Below are 19,962 nucleotides of genomic sequence, written 5' to 3' on the forward strand. Positions count from 1 at the left end.
TTTCTCAACCAGCTATTGCAAGGAATTTAGGGATTTCACCATCTACGGTCCGTAATAGCATCAAAGGGTTCAGAGAATCTGGAGAAATCACTGCACGTAAGCAGCTAAGCCCGTGACCTTCAATCCCTCAGGCTGTACTGCATCAACAAGCAATATCAGTGTGTAAAGGATATCACCACATGGGCTCAGGAACACTTCAGAAACCCACTGTCAGTAACTACAGTTGGTCGCTACATCTGTAACTGCAAGTTAAAACTCTCCTATGCAAGGCAAAAACCATTAATCAACAACACCCAGAAACGTCGTCGGCTTCGCTGGGCCTGAGCTCATCTAAGATGGACTGATACAAAGTGGAAAAGTGTTCTGTGGTCTGACGAGTCAACATTTCAAATTGTTTTTGGAAACTGTGGACGTCGTGTCCTCCGGACCAAAGAGGAAAAGAACCATCCGGATTGTTACAGGCGCAAAGTGGAAAAGCCAGCATCTGTGATGGTATGGGGGTGTATTAGTGCCCAAGACATGGGTAACTTACACATCTGTGAAGGCGCCATTAATGCTGAAAGGTACATACAGGTTTTGGAGCAACATATGTTGCCATCCAAGCAACGTTACCATGGGCGCCCCTGCTTATTTTAGCAAGACAATGCCAAGCCACGTGTTACACCAACGTGGCTTCATAGTAAAAGAGTGCGGGTACTAGACTGGCCTGCCTGTAGTCCAGACCGGTCTCCCATTGAAAATGTGTGGCGCATTATGAAGCCTAAAATACCACAACGGAGACCCCCGGACTGTTGAACAATTTAAGCTGTACATCAAGCAAGAATGGGAAAGAATTGCACCTGAGAAGCTTAAAAAATGTGTCTCCTCAGTTCCCAAATGTTTACTGAGTGTTGTTAAAAAGAAAGGCCATGTAACACAGTGGTCGACATGCCCTTTCTCAATTACTTTGGCACGTGTTGCAGCCATGAAATTCTAAGTAAATTATTATTTGCAAAAAAAAAAAAAAGTTTATGAGTTTGAACATCAAATATCTTGTCTTTGTAGTGCATTCAATTGAATATGGGTTGAAAATGATTTGTAAATCATTGTATTCCGTTTATATTTACATCTAACACAATTTCCCAACTCATATGGAAACGGGGTTTGTATATTCAAAGCTTGGACAACTAATACATATTTACAGTACACCCCCATTTTTTCAGTCCCTCCAAGATTTTGTGGGCTGTTTTTTGATTGTCGCGGCCTAAAAATGCCTCAATTCGCAGCAAGTTGCGATATTTTGAGTTGTATGTTTTTTCAATAACGTTGAATCAACTTGTGATTTTAAGGATTTGTTATCAATGGTGGAAGTGTTCCTCGTACAACTTTAACCTCAAAGCACAGTATTACAACAAAAATTGGAAAACAAAAACTATATTGATGTTTTACTCGTTTTATAGCAGACCGAATTACAGGTAGACACTAGATGGCAGTAAAAGCACAAACTCATTATCAAATTACTGTACCGTGTTTTTCGGACCATACGATGCACCGGATTAAAAGGCGCACTGCAGAGGAAAGGGTCTATGTAGGTCTATTTTCATTCAAAAGGCGCACCGGATTATAAGGCACATTAAAGAGGTCATATTACAAACCCCGTTTCCATATGAGTTGGGAAATTGTGTTAGATGTAAATATAAACGAAATAAAATGATTTGCAAATCCTTTTCAACCCATAATCAATTGAATGCACTACAAAGACAAGGTATTTGATGTTCAAACTGATAAACTTTATTTTTTTTTTGCAAATAATAATTAACTTAGAATTTCATGGCTGCAAGACGTGCCAAACTAGTTGGGAAAGGGCATGTTCACCACTGTGTTACATGGCCTTTTCTTTTAACAACACTCAGTAAACGTTTGGGAACTGAGGAGACACATTTTTTAAGCTTCTCAGGTGGAATTCTTTCCCATTCTTGCTTGATGTACAGCTTAAGTTGTTCAACAGTCCGGGGGTCTCAGTTGTGGTATTTTAGGCTTCATAATGCGCCACACATTTTCAATGGGAGACAGGTCTGGACTACAGGCAGGCCAGTCTAGTACCCGCACTTTTTTACTATGAAGCCACGTTGATGTAACACGTGGCTTGGCATTGTCTTGCTGAAATAAGCAGGGGCGTCCATGGTAACGTTGCTTGGATGGCAACATATGTTGCTCCAAAACCTGTATGTACCTTTCAGCATTAATGGTGCCTTCACAGATGTGTAAGTTACCCATGTCTTGGGCACTAATACACCCCCATACCATCACAGATGCTGGCTTTTCAACTTTGCGCCTATAACAATCCGAATGGTTCTTTTCCTTTTTGGTCCGGAGGACACGACGTCCACAGTTACCAAAAATAATTTGAAATGTGGACTCGTCAGACCACAGAACACTTTTTCCACTTTGTATCAGTCCATCTTAGATGAGCTCAGGCCCAGCGAAGCCGACGGCGTTTCTGGGTGTTGTTGATAAACGGTTTTCACCTTGCATAGGAGAGTTTTAACTTGCACTTACAGATGTAGCGACCAACTGTAGTTACTGACAGTGGGTTTCTGAAGTGTTCCTGAGCCCATGTGGTGATATCATTTACACACTGATGTCTTTTGTTGATGCAGTACAGCTTGAGGGATCGAAGGTCACGGGCTTAGCTGCTTACGTGCAGTGATTTCTCCAGATTCTCTGAACCCTTTGATGATATTACGGACCGTAGATGGTGAAATCCCTAAATTCCTTGCAATGGCTGCTTGAGAAAGGTTTTTCTTAAACTGTTCAACAATTAGCTCACGCATTTGTTGACAAAGTGGTGACCCTCGCCCTATCCTTGTTTGTGAATGACTGAGCATTTCATGGAATCTACTTTTATTCCCAATCATGGCACCCACCTGTTCCCAATTTGCCTTAGTGTTCACCTGTGGGATGTTCCAAATAAGTGTTTGATGAGCATTCCTCAACTTTATCAGTATTTATTGCCACCTTTCCCAACTTCTTTGTCACCTGTTGCTGGCATCAAATTCTAAAGTTAATGATTATTTGCAAAAAAAAAAATGTTTATCAGTTTGAACATCAAATATGTTGTCTTTGTAGCATATTCAACTGAATATGGGTTGAAAATGATTTGCAAATCATTGTATTCCGTTTATATTTACATCTAACACAATTTCCCAACTCTTATGGAAACCGGGTTTGTATGTTACATTACATTTAAAACACTTTCTTGTGGTCTACATAACATGTAATGGTGGTTCTTTGGTCAAAATGTTGCATAGATAATGTTTTGCAGACCATCTTCAAGTCGCTTTCTGACCATTTCTTCAGCATGCACTGTTTTGTGGGCGGCCTTATTTACGTGGCTACACTTTGATAGCGTCCTTGTTGTCTTCTTTTGTAGCGTGCAGAAGCGAGTCTAATATTTCAATATTTTCTTGTAAAATTATTACTTTTTAATGCAAAATGGTGACATTTGTCATACAAAATTCAGATTTTTATCACAATATTGCCAATTTTTTTTGTTGTTCTTGTAAAACAGTGACATTTTTTGAGTAATGTTACGACTTTTGTCACAATTTTGCCAAGTAAAATTCAGATTATGCTTGTAGTATTGCCAACATTTTTAAAGTTTTCTTATAAAATTGTGACTTTTGTCGAGTAAAATTAGGACTCTTTTCATAAAATTGCCAACATTTTAAGCTTTTCTTGTAAAATTGCGACTGTTATTGAGTAAAATTCCAACTTTTATCATAATATTGCACACATGTTCAGTTTTTCTTGTGACAGGAAACCCAATAACAGCAGTGTACGCAATATCAGCCAACCAACCAGGTTACTCCGACTACTTCGGTCTTATTTACACGGCTACACTTTGATAGCGTCTGTGTTGTACCTTTTGTAGCGTGCAAGGACTGGAGCAGAAGAAGGATTGTCAAAAGACTGTTATAATGACATCCATACTTTGCTTAAATCAACAACAGAGCATTGTCTCCTCATCTGTGGCTCGCAAGTGCAACTACAACAATATCGGAAATGTGTCCCATGAAAAACCGTTCGACCGGAACTCTCTAAAAATTAAAAAAGTTACGTGGGTGAATTATGTAAACCCACTACAGTACACCGGTTGTTTGTAGAGCTTCTAAAGCAGGGGTGTCAAACTCAATTGAATATTGAACAAACAAGGCTTATATAACTTTATAGTGACACGCAAAATCCAGTTTCAAATAATAATAATAATAATTAAAAAATATCAATGGCATATCAAATACAATTTAAATAAAAATGGAATGCCTCTTTTCTATTTGCAGCCTTCTGAGGTAAATATCAACATTAACTTTTTCCACAGGCTAATAAATTTGAAAATAAAATAATGAATAAACCAACCATTCAGGACTTTAAACTGCTCAGTTTGCAACACACTGATCTAATCTGATGTGCCCAAGCCAGATACCTGCCATCTTTTCTTGGATGATAGTTCATTAATGTCGGGGCTCAGGCTTTGAGCTGAGGCAACCTTCATTATCGAACGAAGGTGTTCATCAGTCACAATATCTCGTAGTCCACCCGCACCACAGTCTTGGGGGCATGCCTTCAATGCACTGCCTTTAACGTACTCTACCAGCTGTCGTCACGTCCGCTTTTCATCCATTCTAACGTCATTCAGACCCAGTCACAAGATATGTGCGGCTTCTGTACGCACACACGAGTGAATGCAACGCATACTTCATCAACAGCGATACAGGTAGTCATTCTTGTTTGGTGTGGATTCACAGTGTGGCGTATATTTCTAACAGTGTTAAAGTTTTTTTATTCGGCTACCCTCAGTGTAACCTGTATCGCTCTTGATAAAGTATGCGTTGCATTCAATTGTGTTTGCGTGCAGAAGCCACACATGTTCTGTGACTGGGTCAGCACTCATTGGACTGTCTGAAAAGCAGATGTGACGATTTTCGGCACCGCCGTAATATATAATCGGCGGGCCAGCTTTAGTGTTAATTTGATATCGCCTCAAGGGCCAAGTGAAATTACACGGCGGGCCAAATTTGGCCAGAGTTTGACACCCATGTTCTAAAACGAGTCTACTGACAGATATATGTTAGGACTGTACCTTTCTTTATATCAGAAATGGCAACAGCGGCGAATGAATGTCCCACACAAGTGGATAGAGAAAAAGAGGGCGCTTATTGATTACGGCACAGAGTACAATGGCGGAGGATCCCAAATACACATCAGCAGGGTCCAATAGGTAAGAAAAGTTGATTCTTGCGAAACAAAATGCCAGATAATGTCTCCTAATAGGTGCCATTTTGGGGTCCTTATACACACAACATTATAATACCCCAATGTTGAAGCACAGTACGCCTGACTACTGTAGCCGCAATTCATCAAGCTGTGCGCCTTCTTATCTTACCAAAGTCGTAGTAAAACATTTCGACGAGACTTTTGAGCGCCGTGTGTATTGTTCTATATTCTCAATAAAACATCAACGTTTTGGGCTTGCTTGCTAGCGTCATCTTGCAGTCCACACGTATCTCTCATGTGTGTCTGCCATCTACTGGTCACACCATGTGCCAAATATAATTGCTTGGAGGTCGGTAAGCGCAACCAGAATTATTCCGTACATTAGGCGCAGCAGCTTATAAGGCGCACTGTCGATTTTTGAGAAAATGAAAGGATTTTAAGTGCACCTTTATAGTCCGAAAAATACGGTAATATCGATGAGAGGCCAATTATAGGGTTTATAAAAAAATAGGCGTTATTAGGGATTTTTATTGTTTTTTTCCCCCATTAGCAGGGTGTTCTTGGAACGTAACCCCCGCAAATAATGACGATCAACTGTATATGTATTTTCTCTCTGAGGTGTAAGAAAAGCTTAATATTTGATTGATTGATTGATTGATTGATTGATTGAAACTTTTATTAGTAGATTGCACAGTGAAGTACATATTCCGTACAATTGACCACTAAATGGTAACACCCGAATACGTTTTTTATCTTGTTTAAGTCGGGGTCCACGTTAATCAATTCATGATAGAAAGTGTTGAAGGAAACGTCTCCAGTAGAACCTCGGTAGACAAACTTAATTGGTTCTTGATCAGTTTTCGTCAATAGAAAAGTTTGATTATAGAAGCACATTTCTCCGTTAGAAACAATGTAAATATGAAATGTGTGCGTGTGTGCGTGTGTGCGCGTGTGTGTGTGTGTGTGTGTGTGTCACAATGAACTGTAACCTTTCCATGTGACAGGAAATCCAATAACAGCAGTGTACGCAATATCAGCCAACCAACCAGGTTACTCCGACTACTTCGTCATGTCGCCTCCATCTTCGTACCGTAGTCCATCCTGGATGTCTTACCCGCCTGAGCCAGAAGACCTTCCACAGCAGTGGAACGACCCCCCGGTGAGAAACACGGCGCATAAATATCGTTGAGTGAACTGATGCATGGCGGTGCCAGTTTTCCAAGCGGTTCTTATTACTCTGTCTCTCTTACACAGAGCTCACGACACCTTGAAACTATCTGCTGAAGTCCCGCGCCATCGAGCTTTGTAAGTTTGATCATTTGTTGAGTTTTTCATTTTTTTTTGTTTCATTTTGTTCATTTCTTCTTCTCAATTTGTAACACCATTTTAATCAATGATTAAGAAATAATAAAGTTCTCTTAAATAAATAGTTCAGTAATTTATGATCACTTATTATTACACCATGTACCAAATAAAATTGCTTTGAGGTCAGTGAGCAAAACCAGAATTACTCCGAACATTAGGCGCACTGTCGAGTTTTGAGGGAAAAAAATGATTTTAAGTGCGCCTTATAGTCCGGAAAATATGGTATCTGTTTTGTTTCACAACACAGGTAAAAGTCTTACATTGTAACGTCTCTCCCACAGGTGTTTGTTTGGGTGGGAAGATGACCTCTCTGTCTAAAGTTGTTCAATTCAAGCAGAGGTTCCACTATCTTCCATAGCTTCCTTGTTTTTCTGGAACCACATCCCAGAGACTTTCTTCTCCCCACTTGGTTCGTCCTCACGGCCCCTCACAGATCTTCTTCAGTTTGCTTACCAACAGCCATATTTGTCCGAGACCCTGACCTATACCCTTGGTTCCTACGTGGTGAGCACTGTACAGAACAACAACAAAAACACCCTCAACCTGCTGTACTATCTGGCGCTTGAATAGCGCGAAGCCGTGCCTCGCAGTGTGTCCAGCTCACCGTCACGGCCCCCCCGCCCAGCACGGGACAGCACATCCAGTCCAGTCCCCAGCACAGACAAGTATCCTGGTCCACTTATTAAACTGACACACATAGGACTGGGCCATCCTGGGCTTGACCCCGACTGACATAAAACTGTGCTTTCTTTCTTTTGCTCTTTTTTGAGAAGAATCTAAATGTCTGTGTAAACCTTCTGCCACTAGTTAGTGTGTAATTTAAACTCAAGTCAAAAAAATGGAAAGAAAAGACAAAAAAAGAAAAACAAATTTTTGATGTCAAATTTTTGGGTTTTAGACATGTCTTTACATTTGTGCATTGACTACTGGAAACAAGTGTTTTTTTTTTTTCTTTCACTCACCGTATTTCAAAGCAAAAAAAAAACTTTGGTAACAACTTTAGTATGGGGAACATATTCACCATTAATTAATTGCTTATTAACATGCAAATTAGTAACATATTGGCTCTTAATTCGTCATTATTAGGTACTTGTTAAAGGGGAACATTATCACCAGACCTATGTAAGCGTCAATATATACCTTGATGTTGCAGAAAAAAGACCATATAATTGTTTAACCGATTTACGAACTCTAAATGGGTGAATTTTGGCGAATTAAACGCCTTTCTATTATTCGCTCTCGTTGTGACGTCACATCGGGAAGCAATCCGCCATTTTCTCACTTTCTTCGGTGTGTTGTCGGAGGGTGTAACAACACGAACAGGGACAGATTCAAGTTGCACCAGTGGCCCAAAGATGCGAAAGTGGCAAGAAATTGGACGGAATTTGTTCAAAATACGAGGGTGTGGGGAAAGCCGACGAAATGGTCAGTCGTTTGTTCCGCACACTTTACCGACGAAAGCTATGCTACGACAGAGATGGCAACCGTCCCTTATGCCACCGAAAATGATCAAGAGAAGAATATCGACCCTAGCTTCCCTGGCCTGCTGACATCAACTCCAAAACTGGACAGATCAGCTTTCAGGAAAAGAGAGCGGATGAGGGTATGTCTACAGAATATATTAATTGATGAAAACTTTATTTATTACTCGCGGTTTTACGTAAATTATTATACATAAACTGTGTTTACCAATAATTTAGCTTAAAAACATTTATTTTTTTCAATCATTCGTGTACATTCGGGTAGTCTTGTGTAATGCAGTATTTTGTGTCTATTTAGGTATGGTTAACCTGAGTGCTAAAATGGTGGAAAAATATATGTTCTTAGCGCGCCTGAAATGGGCTGTCTGCACTCTCAAAGTGCATGTTGTTGCCAAATGTATTTCATATGCCGTAAACCTAGTTCATAGTTGTTAGTTTCCTTTAATGCCAAACAAACACTTACCAATCGTTGGTTAGAAGGCGATCGCCGAATTCGTCCTCGCTTTCTCCCGTGTCGCTGGTTGTCGTGTCGTTTTCATCGGTTTCGCTTGCATACGGTTCAAACCGATATGGCTCAATAGCTTCAGTTTCTTCTTCAATTTCGTTTTCGCTACCTGCCTCCACACTACAACCATCCGTTTCCATACATGCGTAATCTGTTGAATTGCTTAAGCCGCTGAAATCCGAGTCTGAATCCGAGCTAATGTCACTATACCTTGCTGTTAGTGCATCTGCCTCACAATACGAAGATCCTGAGTAGTCTTGGGTTCAAAACCGGGCTCGGGATCTTTCTGTGTGGAGTTTGCATGTTCTCCCCGTGACTGCGTGGGTTCCCTCCGGGTACTCCGGCTTCCTCCCACTTCCAAAGACATGCACCTGGGGATAAGTTGATTGGCAACACTAAATTGGCCCTAGCGTGTGAATGTGAGTGTGAATGTTGTCTGTCTATCTGTGTTGGCCCTGTGATGAGGTGGCGACTTGTCCAGGGTGTACCCCGCCTTCCGCCCGATTGTAGCTGAGATAGGCTCCAGCACCCCCCGCGACCCCGAAGGGAATAAGCGGTAGAAAATGGATGGATGGATGGACTTCGAAAAATAAAATAAGCCACTGGGAACTGATTTTTAATGGTTTTAACCCTTCTGAAATTGTGATAATGTGCCTTGTTCTGCATGGCCTTATTATACAATTATACATTACTAACCCTAACCCTCTTACCCTAACCCTAACCAAATATCTACCTACTCAGTGGCCTTGTGGTTAGAGTGTCCGCCCTGACATCGGTAGGTTGTGAGTTCAAAAACCCCGGCCGAGTCATACCAAAGACTATAAAAATGGGACCCATTACCTCCCTGCTTGGCACTCAGCATTAAGGGTTGGAATTGGGGGTTAAATCACCAAAAATGATTCCCGGGCGCGGCCACCGTTCACCATAGGGGGTGATCAAGGGTGATGGGTCAAATGCAGAGAATAATTTCACCACACCTAGTGTGTGTGTGACTATCATTGGTACTTTAACTTTAACAAATATCTCTAAATTAAAGTCTTTGTTACTTAGAACAGTGTTTTTCAACCACTGTGCCGCGGCACACCAGTGTGCCGTGAGATACAGCCTAGTGTGCCGTGGGCGATTATCTAATTTCACCTATTTTGGTTAAAAATATTTTTTGCAAAGCAGTAATTATAGTCTGCAAATGATGTGTTGTTGTTGAGTGTCTGTGCTGTCTAGTGTCAGGTGCAAACACTGATGACATCTATTAATCAGACAAGAAGCAAGGAATCAATCAGAGACAGAGTTCAATTTAGCTCATGAGGAGACACGTGTTTTGAGCTGTACTCTAGTTACAGATCCAAACTACGTTCTAAAAAAAAGCCCACGCGCCTCCTCTATTTATTAGGAAATGGCCCTATTACATCAGGTGACTGAGGGAAGGGGGGTAATCTCGACAACTCCAGTAAGACACAATATATGGTTATACAAAAATGCAAATATGTTGACACTTGGTGCAATCGCCCAGTCTCTGCTTTGTCTGGTCTTGGAACCAAATGCAGGCCGAGTCTGGACACAACACTGATAAAGAGGCTAGCAATCGTTCGGATTGCTAGCTCTGCACAAATTGACAATACTATATAGTATGGCCCTTAAGCATAAAGTTATGATGATAATATATACATAATTATTCTAACATCTAGAGCTCGGCAGAGTTAACCATGTTGTACCATACCATATCAGAAGGTGGAAGTCGGTAGGTAATTGCTTTGTAGATGTTGGGAACACGTCGTGTGAAACGACAATGGTTTGTCGTGATCACAATATGCAGACGACAGCAGGAGGCAGGGTGCAGGTAAAAAGGTGTCTAATGCTTAAACCAAAAATAAACAATAGGTGAGTGCCCCTAAGAAAAGGCATTGAAGCTTAGGGAAGGCTATGCAGAACAAAACTAAAACTGAACTGGCTGCAAAGTAAGCAAAAACAGAATGCTGGACGACAGCAAAAACTTACTGTGGAGCAGAGACGGCGTCCACAAAGTACATCCGAACATGACATGACAATCAACAATGTCCACACAAAGAAGGATAAAAACAACTGAAATATTCTTGATTGCTAAAACAAAGTAGGTGCGGGGAATAGCGCACCTGCTACAGGAAAATACCAAAAAAAGAGGAAAAGCCACCAAAATCGGAGCGCAAGACAAGAAGTAAAACACTACACACAGGAAAACAGCAAAAAAAAAGTCCAAATAAGTCAGGGTGTGATGTGACAGGTCGGGACAGTACACTTACTTTGAGACAAGAGCTATAGTGATGCATGCTTGGTTATGCTTTAAAGTCATATCCAACAATTGCGACAACGACTTTTTACCGTCAACTGAGTTTCGTTTTTAATGATTTCTGCTGGTGGTGTGCCTCCGCATTTTTTCAATGAAAAAAATGCGCCTAGGCTCAAAAAAGGTTGAAAAACACTGACTTAGAATATGTGCCCCAAACCAAAGTGTTCCCAAAACTTTAAAACAGAAACATTTCTGTACTTTGTTTACCGTTTTTTTAATGTATGTGGAAGAGTGGGGGAAAAAATGAATTACTCCCAAGTTTGTCAGTCATTTTGCTCAGCAGTTTTTGTCGGCATGGGCGTCGTCGTTTCTCGGCCCAGTCGGCTTTGAAGTGATGACCTGCCGCAATTTAAAGTACTTTTTCAGATAAATACCAATTTTACTTGAAAGATGTCTGCCGTATTCTACGGCATAAAGACATTTTTGATGATTTATGTCTTGAAGAGGGGACCATTTAGACAGATTATTAGTCACTGCACTAAGTATTGCTGTTCAAGTCATCTGCTGGTAACGGCCAGGCTGTGTGTGTGTACCATGTCCATGTACTTCTGTATATAGCAGATGATTTATTGAAGATATTTATGCAAGTTGTGCGGGAGGGGAATTTTCTTGACATTGTTCTGATGACTTGTTTCTTTCACTGCATTTTTGATGCGGTCCTTGACATCTGTGAAGGCTTTACACCATTTTCAGAAACCTTTCGACCCATTGTATTATTACTCAAAAACACCACCCGTCATCACAAAAGGAAATCTGGTCCATAGGGACGTGTGGCGGAATTTTTGCCCGCGATGCATCCGTTCGCTGCATTTCCAACATTTGATCGAGCAAATATAGCCATACCAGTCAAAATACTGCAATCTTTTGTACAAGAATGTCAAAGTCGAAGTATTTACGCTATTGCCTCTCGAGAGACGTGGAAACTTTAGTACTCTGTGTATTGTTTAAAGAGCTCCGGATCACAGAGACGGTCGCCAAAGGAGAAAATAGCCATATATACAGTAAATACATTTGTTTTGCCAAGGGGAAGTCAAACAGCTAATATGTACAATGTTTTCTCAGCCAATGTTACCAAAATAAAAGAGGGCTTGGAATGCTCTCTTGAGAGTTCATATAGAACAGACACAACTAATAGATAGTATACCATAAAATTAGCACTTACCCGTATTTTTCGGAGTATAAGTCGCACCGGAGTATAAGTCGCACCTGGCGAAAATGCATAATAAAGAAGGAAAAAAACATATAAATCGCATTGGAGCCCGGCCAAACTATGAAAAAAACTGCGACTTATAGTCCGAAAAATACGGTAATAAAAGCTATTGTATAGCATTCAAATTCTAAAGGAAATCTTATACGTAAGTGTCATAATATTATTTGCACATCTTTTTAGCTAAACCATGTGTTCACTTTACAATGTGAATCCTCTACAACACACAAATTACATCTAAAATCCTTTTTACAGTATTTCCAAGAATCAGTCCACAGAAATTTGAAGGTTATAAAAATAGGCTTTTGTTTCATTTTCAGGCCTTTGCATGATCTATAAAAGTCAAGTTGCCGATTGATGCTATCCCTGCTTTGAATCATGAATCAATAATACGTAGATAACCATTGCCACTCATAAACATTTCATCAAATTTCATTAAAATATAAAAAAAACAAAATAAAAGGGCGGAAATGCTCTTGAGGAAGTAATTTCAGGACGGAGACTTGACGCGATGCTATGATAAGTTGTTGTGCAATGTTTGTGCTTTATTCTGGATGTGGCGAGATGCGTTTATTGAAGATGGACTCTGGGATGTCTTTTTTTTTATTTCCTTATTTGCAAATGTCTTTTTGCTATGGTGTCACCCTTATGGTGACGGCGACAACATAGAATGCTGTTAGATATAGTTGCAGAAAAGTTTTGGTGAATTTCAACAATAAAGATGAATTACATTTATTTTGCTTCTTGTTTTGCACAATCATTATTGGCAAACCACTAGAGGGGACTCAGGGGTGCATACACACACAGCAATCTCCCTTATTTTTCTCCCCATAGATCAGTCAAACTTTATTGATCCACAAGGGAAATTGTTACACAGTAGCTCAGTTACAAAGGATGGAAAGGATAATGCAGGTATAAAGTAGACTAAAAATTTACCATAGTAGCAATATCAAATATAACATATATGTAATATTTACATATTATATATACAGTATATCAGTGTTTTTCAACCACTGTGCCGTGAGATATTATCTAATTTCACCTATTTGGGTTAAAAAAATTTTTTGCAAACCAGTAATTCTAGTCTGCAAATGATGTGTTGTTGTTGAGTGTCGGTGCTGTCTAGAGCCCGGCAGAGTAACCGTGTAAAACTCTTCCAAATCAGTAGGTGGCAGCCGGTAGCTAACTCCTTTGTAGATGTCGGAAACAGCGGGAGGCAGCGTGCAGGTAAAAAGGTGCACGCATCCCTAACTCTTTCGGACTACATTATACACCCCCGCTACCAACAACCTCCCCCCCTTCCTCCGCGCGTCGGTTGGGGGGGCGGGGTTTGGTGGTAGCGGGGGTGTATAATGTAGCCCGGAAGAGTTAGGGATGAATGGGATTCTGGGTATTTGTTCTGTTGTGTTTATGTTGTGTTACAGTGCGGTTGTTCTCCCGAAATGTGTTTGTCATTCTTGTTTGGTGTGGGTTCACAGTGTGGCGCATATTAGTAAGAGTGTTAAAGTTGTTTATATCACAACCCTCAGTGTAACCTGTATGGCTGTTGACCAAGTATGCCTTGCAGTCATTTACATGTGGAAGCAGAAGAAGCAACAATCCTTCAACCAGTCCTGCAAATCACAAGAAAGGATGCTAGGATTGACAGTTTTCAACCAAACTGAACATGACAACAAACCCGCCCCATCAATGGATCACCTCCTCTTTCTAAATATCATGGACATTCACACCTACAGAGATGGATCCAACAATTAGGTCGCTTCACTCCCATTTAAGGAACCACGTCAACGTTTGCCAAACAATAAGGACCAGGCAATCAAGCGGTTCATGTCACTACAACGAACCCTCCAAAGGAAACCCGGAAATGCAGGAACAGTATGTCACATTCATAGAAAAGCTCATAACCAACAAGCATGCAGAGGGAGCGCCGCCATTGAGGAAAGATGAAGAGTGATGGTATTTGCCATCCTTTGGTGTATACCACCCACGAAAATCTGACCAGATCAGAGTCGTTTTTGACTCCAGCGCCCAACACGCAGGTATTTCCCTAAATGACGTGCTCCTCTCTAGACCCGACCTCAACAACTCCTTGCTGGGCGTTCTTCTGCGCTTCCAGAAAGAAAGAGTTGCGATTATGGCAGACATCCAGCAGATGTTTCATTGTTTTTTGGTGCATGAAGATCATCAAAATTTCCTACATTTCTTGTGGCATCAGGACATCTCCTGCTGTGGCAATCTATGGGCTGCGAAAGGCCATCAGGGAAGGTGCACAGCAGCACGGAGCTGATACTGTCAGGTTTGTGGAAAGGCACTTTTATATGGACGATGGCTTGGTATCCCTACCATCTGAAGGTGAGGCCATTGACCTGCTCCAACGGACAAAGTGTTCACTCGCCGAATCGAACCTTCGCTTGCACAAGTTTGCATCAAACTCTGAGGAAGTCACTAAAGCCTTCTCCCCTCAAGATTGTGCCCGTGTGGTCAAAGACTTACAAACCCCGTTTCCATATGAGTTGGGAAATTGTGTTAGATGTAAATATAAACGGAATACAATGATTTGCAAATCCTTTTCAACCCATATTCAATTGAATGCACTAAACTCATAAACTTTTTTTTTTTTGCAAATAATAATTAACTTAGAATTTCATGGCTGCAACACGTGCCAAAGTACCGTATTTTCCGCATCATAAGGCGCCCTGGGTTAAAAGCCGCGCCTTCAATGAACGGCATATTTCAAAACTTTGTCCACCAATAAGCCGCCCCGTGTTGTAAGCCGCATCTAACTGCGCTAAAGGAATGTCAAAAAAACAGTCAGATAGGTCAGTCAAACTTTAATAATATATTAAAAACCAGCGTTCTAACAACTCTGTTCACTCCCAAAATGTACGCAAATGTGCAATCACAAACATACGTATATCAACATGGACAGAGCTGCGTGAAAAAAGCCACCCGGCCTCTTCGCGTAAACTTAAACTTACCTTAACCACTCGCTCATCTTTTCTTCATCCATCCCTTCGAGTTAGCTTTTATGATGACGCCGGCTGGAAAGGTCTCTTTTGGCAAGGTCTTCCTTTTGAATATCACCATGGGTGGAAGTTAGCATGGCAAGCTAGAACCACAGTGAAGGATGACTTCTCATTCCCTGTGGTGCGAATATTCACCGTACGTGCTCCCGTTCCACAGTGCGGTTCACAGGAATATCAGTTGCTGTGAAATACGGTAGTAATCCGTGTGCGGATGGAGAGATCGCGTCTTTTCATGAACCGGATCCTTGTCGCTTAGTAGGAGCCATTTTGTGGTCTTTACAGATGTAAACAGGAAATGAAACGTACGGTGATATCCGCGCGTTTTTTCTTCTTCTTCCGGGGGCGGGTGGTTGCTTACAGTAGAAGAAGAAGCGGTTCCTGTTCTATGGGGGCGGGTGCTTACCTTGGCGGTTGCTTGCGTAGAAGAAGAAGCGCTTCCTGTTCTACAGGGAAAAAAGATGGCGGCTGTTTACCTAAGTTGCGAGATCGAAACTTTATGAAAATGAATCTTAATATTTATCCATATATAAAGCGCACCGGGTTAAAAGCCGCACTGTCAGCTTTTGAGTAAATTTGTGGTTTTTAGGTGCGGCTAATGGTGCGGAAAATACGGTAGTTGGGAAAGGGCATGTTCACCACTGTGTTACATGGCCTTTCCTTTTAACAACACTCAGTAAACGTTTGGGAACTGAGGAGACACATTTTTTAAGCTTCTCAGGTGGAATTCTTTCCCATTCTTGCTTGATGTACAGCTTAAGTTGTTCAACAGTCCGGGGGTCTCCGTTGTGGTATTTTAGGCTTCATAATGCGCCACACATTTTCAATGGGAGACAGGTCTGGACTACAGGCAGGCCAGTCTAGTACCCGCACTCTTTTACTATGAAGCCACGTTGATGTAACAAGTGGCTTGGCATTGTCTTGCTGAAATAAGCAGGGGCGTCCATGGTAACGTTGCTTGGATGGCAACATATGTTGCTTCAAAACCTGTATGTACCTTTCAGCATTAATGGCGCCTTCACATATGTGTAAGTTACCCATGTCTTGGGCACTAATATACCCCCATACCATCACAGATGCTGGCTTTTCAACTTTGCGCCTATAACAATCCAGATGGTTCTTTTCCTCTTTGGTCCGGAGGACACGACATCCACAGTTTCCAAAAACAATTTGAAATGTGGACTCGTCAGACCACAGAACACTTTTCCACTTTGTATCAGTCAATCTTAGATGAGCTCAGGCCCAGCAAAGCCGACGGCGTTTCTGGGTGTTGTTGATAAACGGTTTTCGCCTTGCATAGGAGAGTTTTAACTTGCACTTACAGATGTAGCGACCAACTGTAGTTACTGACAGTGGGTTTCTGAAGTGTTCCTGAGCCCATGTGGTGATATCCTTTACACACTGATGTCGCTTGTTGATGCAGTACAGCCTGAGGGATCGAAGGTCAGGGGCTTAGCTGCTTACGTGCAGTGATTTCTCCAGATTCTCTGAACCCTTTGATGATATTACGGACCGTAGATGGTGAAATCCCTAAATTCCTTGCAATAGCTGCTTGAGAAAGGTTTTTCTTAAACTGTTCAACAATTTGCTCACGCATTTGTTGACAAAGTGGTGACCCTCGCCCCATCCTTGTTTGTGAATGACTGAGCATTTCATGGAATCTACTTTTATACCCAATCATGGCACCCACCTGTTCCCAATTTGCCTGTTCACCTGTGGGATGTTCCAAATAAGTGTTTGATGAGCATTCCTCAACTTTATCAGTATTTATTGCCACCTTTCCCAACTTCTTTTTCACGTGTTGCTGCGCTACTTACCTGGAACGTCAGATACTTAACCCAGATCGCTTCCAACTATTTTCCACTTTCACTTCCTTGGCGAGGGGTGTGGAATTCCTCATCCACGTTGCAAGAGCATACAAAAGGTCAAATCAAAAAGATGGATGCAAAGGCTGGCACAAGTGTCACCAACTACGCACTGCATATGAAATGGCCCAAGCTAAATATATTATTCTAAGGGCAGCACAAAAGGCAGCCTTCTTAATGAGAGCTTTTAGCTTTACAGGAAAACAAGCCAGTTTCAAGAAACAGCCCTTTGTTGAAACTCAACCCAACATTGGAGGATGGACTCATGTGTGTGGGAGGTAGACTAAAGTGCTCTGAACTCACACGTTTAGAAAATAATCCTCTAATCCTCCCCCAAAAAAAACCACATCTCTGTGTTGCTCACGCGCCACCACCATGTGCAGGTAAAACATCAAGGCCGTCATTTTACCGAAGGAGCCATCAGAGCAGCAGGATTGTGGATTCTAGGTGGTCGGTCTTTAATCAACTCAATTCTTCACAAATGCACAATCTGTCGTGGACTTTGAGGGAAGGTTCAAGAACAACAAATGGCTAATTTGCCTCTGGGACGTCTCAAATCTTGTCCTCCTTTTACGTATGTGGGAGTTGATGTCTTTGGACCCTGGGCTGTCCTAACCAGACGTACCAGAGGAGGACAAGCAGAGAGCAAGCGGTGGGCCATGATGTTCACTTGTCTTAGTTCGAGAGCTGTTCATATCGAGTTAATCGAGTCTATGGACACTTCAAGTTGAATCAACGCCCTCAGGCGTTTTTTCGCTCTTCGAGGTCCGGCAAATCAACTTCATTCTGATTGTGGCACTAATTATACGGTAGCATGCAAAGAGCTTGGAATAGACAAGGCAGTGCAGAAGTTTCTCAGTGAACAGCAGTGCATTTGGAAATTCAACCCACCACACGCTTCCCATACGGGAGGCTCCTGGGAGCGAATGATAGGGATTGCAAGAAAAATCCTGGATTCAGTGTTACTGCAGCATGGGACTCATATAACCCACAAAGTCCTTTGCAATCTGATGGCGGAGGTCACTGCAATTATAAATGCACGACCACTTCTACCTGTATCCATAGATCCACAACAACCCTTCATTCTTTCACCATTAATGCTCCTAACACAGAAGGCAGGAGCTCCACCTCCACCTGGAGAATTCACAGAGAAGGACCTTTACACCAAACAATGGAAGCAAGTGCAAGCATTTGCAAACCAGTTTTGGAGCCGATGGAGAAGGGAGCACCTTCCTTCTTTGCAGCAGAGACAGTAATGGAATATGTCACGGCGAAATCTTCAAGTAGGAGATCTAGTTCTCCTCAAGGACAAGCAAGCTGCTCGTAACTACTGGCCTATGGCCATGGTCACCGTCACGTTCCCCGTTATCGACAATTTGGTCAGGAAGGTCGAAGTGAAGACTACAGACCAAACATTTTTGAGACCAGTAACAGAAGTTGGTTTACTCCTGCCCAAAGATTAGAGTTGTTTGGTGATCGTAGTGGCCTCACATAGGCCAGGCGGGGAGTGTGTTGTCCATCCATCCATTTTCTACCGCGTGTCCCTTTAGGGGTCGCTGGAGCCTATCTCAGCTGCATTCGGGTGGTAGGCGGGTTACACCCTGGACAAGTCGCCACCTCATCGCAGGGGGAGTGTGTTGTCCTAAAGTAAATTGTTAATATTCTTTACATAATTACTTGATCATATTTTTGTATTATTGACTGCAAGGCTTTAATTTGGAGCCCATCCATCCATCCATCCATCCATCTTCTTCCGCTTATCCGAGGTCGGGTCGCGGGGGCAGCAGCCTAAGCAGGGAAGCCCAGACTTCCCTCTCCCCAGCCACTTCGTCCAGCTCCTCCCGGTGGATCCCGAGGCGTTCCCAGGCCAGCCGGGAGACATAGTCTTCCCAACGTGTCCTGGGTCTTCCCCGTGGCCTCCTACCGGTCGGACGTGCCCGAAACACCTCCCGAGGGAGGCGTTCGGGTGGCATCCTGACCAGATGCCCGAACCACCTCATCTGGCTCCTCTCGATATGGAGGAGCAGCGGCTTTACTTTGAGCTCCCCCCGGATGGCAGAGCTTCTCACCCTATCTCTAAGGGAGAGCCCCGCCACCCGGCGGAGGAAACTCATTTCGGCCGCTTGTACCCGTGATCTTGTCCTTTCGGTCATGACCCAAAGCTCATGACCATAGGTGAGGATGGGAACGTAGATCGACCGGTAAATCGAGAGCTTTGCCTTCTGGCTCAGCTCCTTCTTCACCACAACGGATCGATACAGCGTCCGCATTACTGAAGATGCCGCACCGATCCGCCTGTCGATCTCACGATCCACTCTTCCCTCACTCGTGAACAAGACTCCGAGGTACTTGAACTCCTCCACTTGGGGCAAGATCTCCTCCCCAACCCGGAGATGGCACTCCACCCTTTTCCGGGCGAGAACCATGGACTCGGATTTGGAGGTGCTGATTCTCATCCCAGTCGCTTCACACTCGGCTGCGAACCGATCCAGTGAGAGCTGAAGATCTTGGCCAGATGAAGCCATCAGGACCACATCATCTGCAAAAAGCAGAGACCTAATCCTGCAGCCACCAAACCAGATACCCTCAACGCCCTGACTGCGCTTAGAAATTCTGTCCATAAAGGTTATGAACAGAATCGGTGACAAAGGGCAGCCCTGGCGGAGTCCAACCCTCACTGGAAACGTGTCCGACTTACTGCCGGCAATGCGGACCAAGCTCTGACACCGATTATACAGGGAGCGAACCGCCACAATAAGACAGTCCGTTACCCCATACTCTCTGAGCACTCCCCACAGGACTTCCCGGGGTACACGGTCGAATGCCTTCTCCAAGTCCACAAAGCACATGTAGACTGGTTGGGCAAACTCCCATGCACCCTCAAGGACCCTGCCGAGAGTATAGAGCTGGTCCACAGTTCCACGACCAGGACGAAAACCA

General features: G+C 42.7%; 1 protein-coding gene across 4 annotated transcripts in view; it reads left to right on the forward strand.

Moving 5' to 3' along the window:
* The window catches only part of kiaa1549la (KIAA1549-like a), a 293,945-nt gene extending 283,806 nt beyond the window's left edge, over positions 1-10,139 (forward strand). For all 4 annotated transcript variants that reach the window (XM_061969804.2, XM_061969805.2, XM_061969806.2 and 1 more), the window contains 3 exons: positions 6,258-6,412; positions 6,508-6,558; positions 6,900-10,139. In XM_061969804.2, the coding sequence (XP_061825788.2) occupies positions 6,258-6,412; positions 6,508-6,537 (185 nt within the window). In that variant the 3' untranslated portion in view covers positions 6,538-6,558; positions 6,900-10,139. The remainder of the gene's footprint in view (positions 1-6,257; positions 6,413-6,507; positions 6,559-6,899) is intronic.
* The last annotated feature ends 9,823 nt before the right edge of the window (positions 10,140-19,962 follow it).

Source organism: Nerophis lumbriciformis, linkage group LG10 (assembly GCF_033978685.3).
Source record: "Nerophis lumbriciformis linkage group LG10, RoL_Nlum_v2.1, whole genome shotgun sequence".
NCBI lineage: Eukaryota > Metazoa > Chordata > Actinopteri > Syngnathiformes > Syngnathidae > Nerophis > Nerophis lumbriciformis.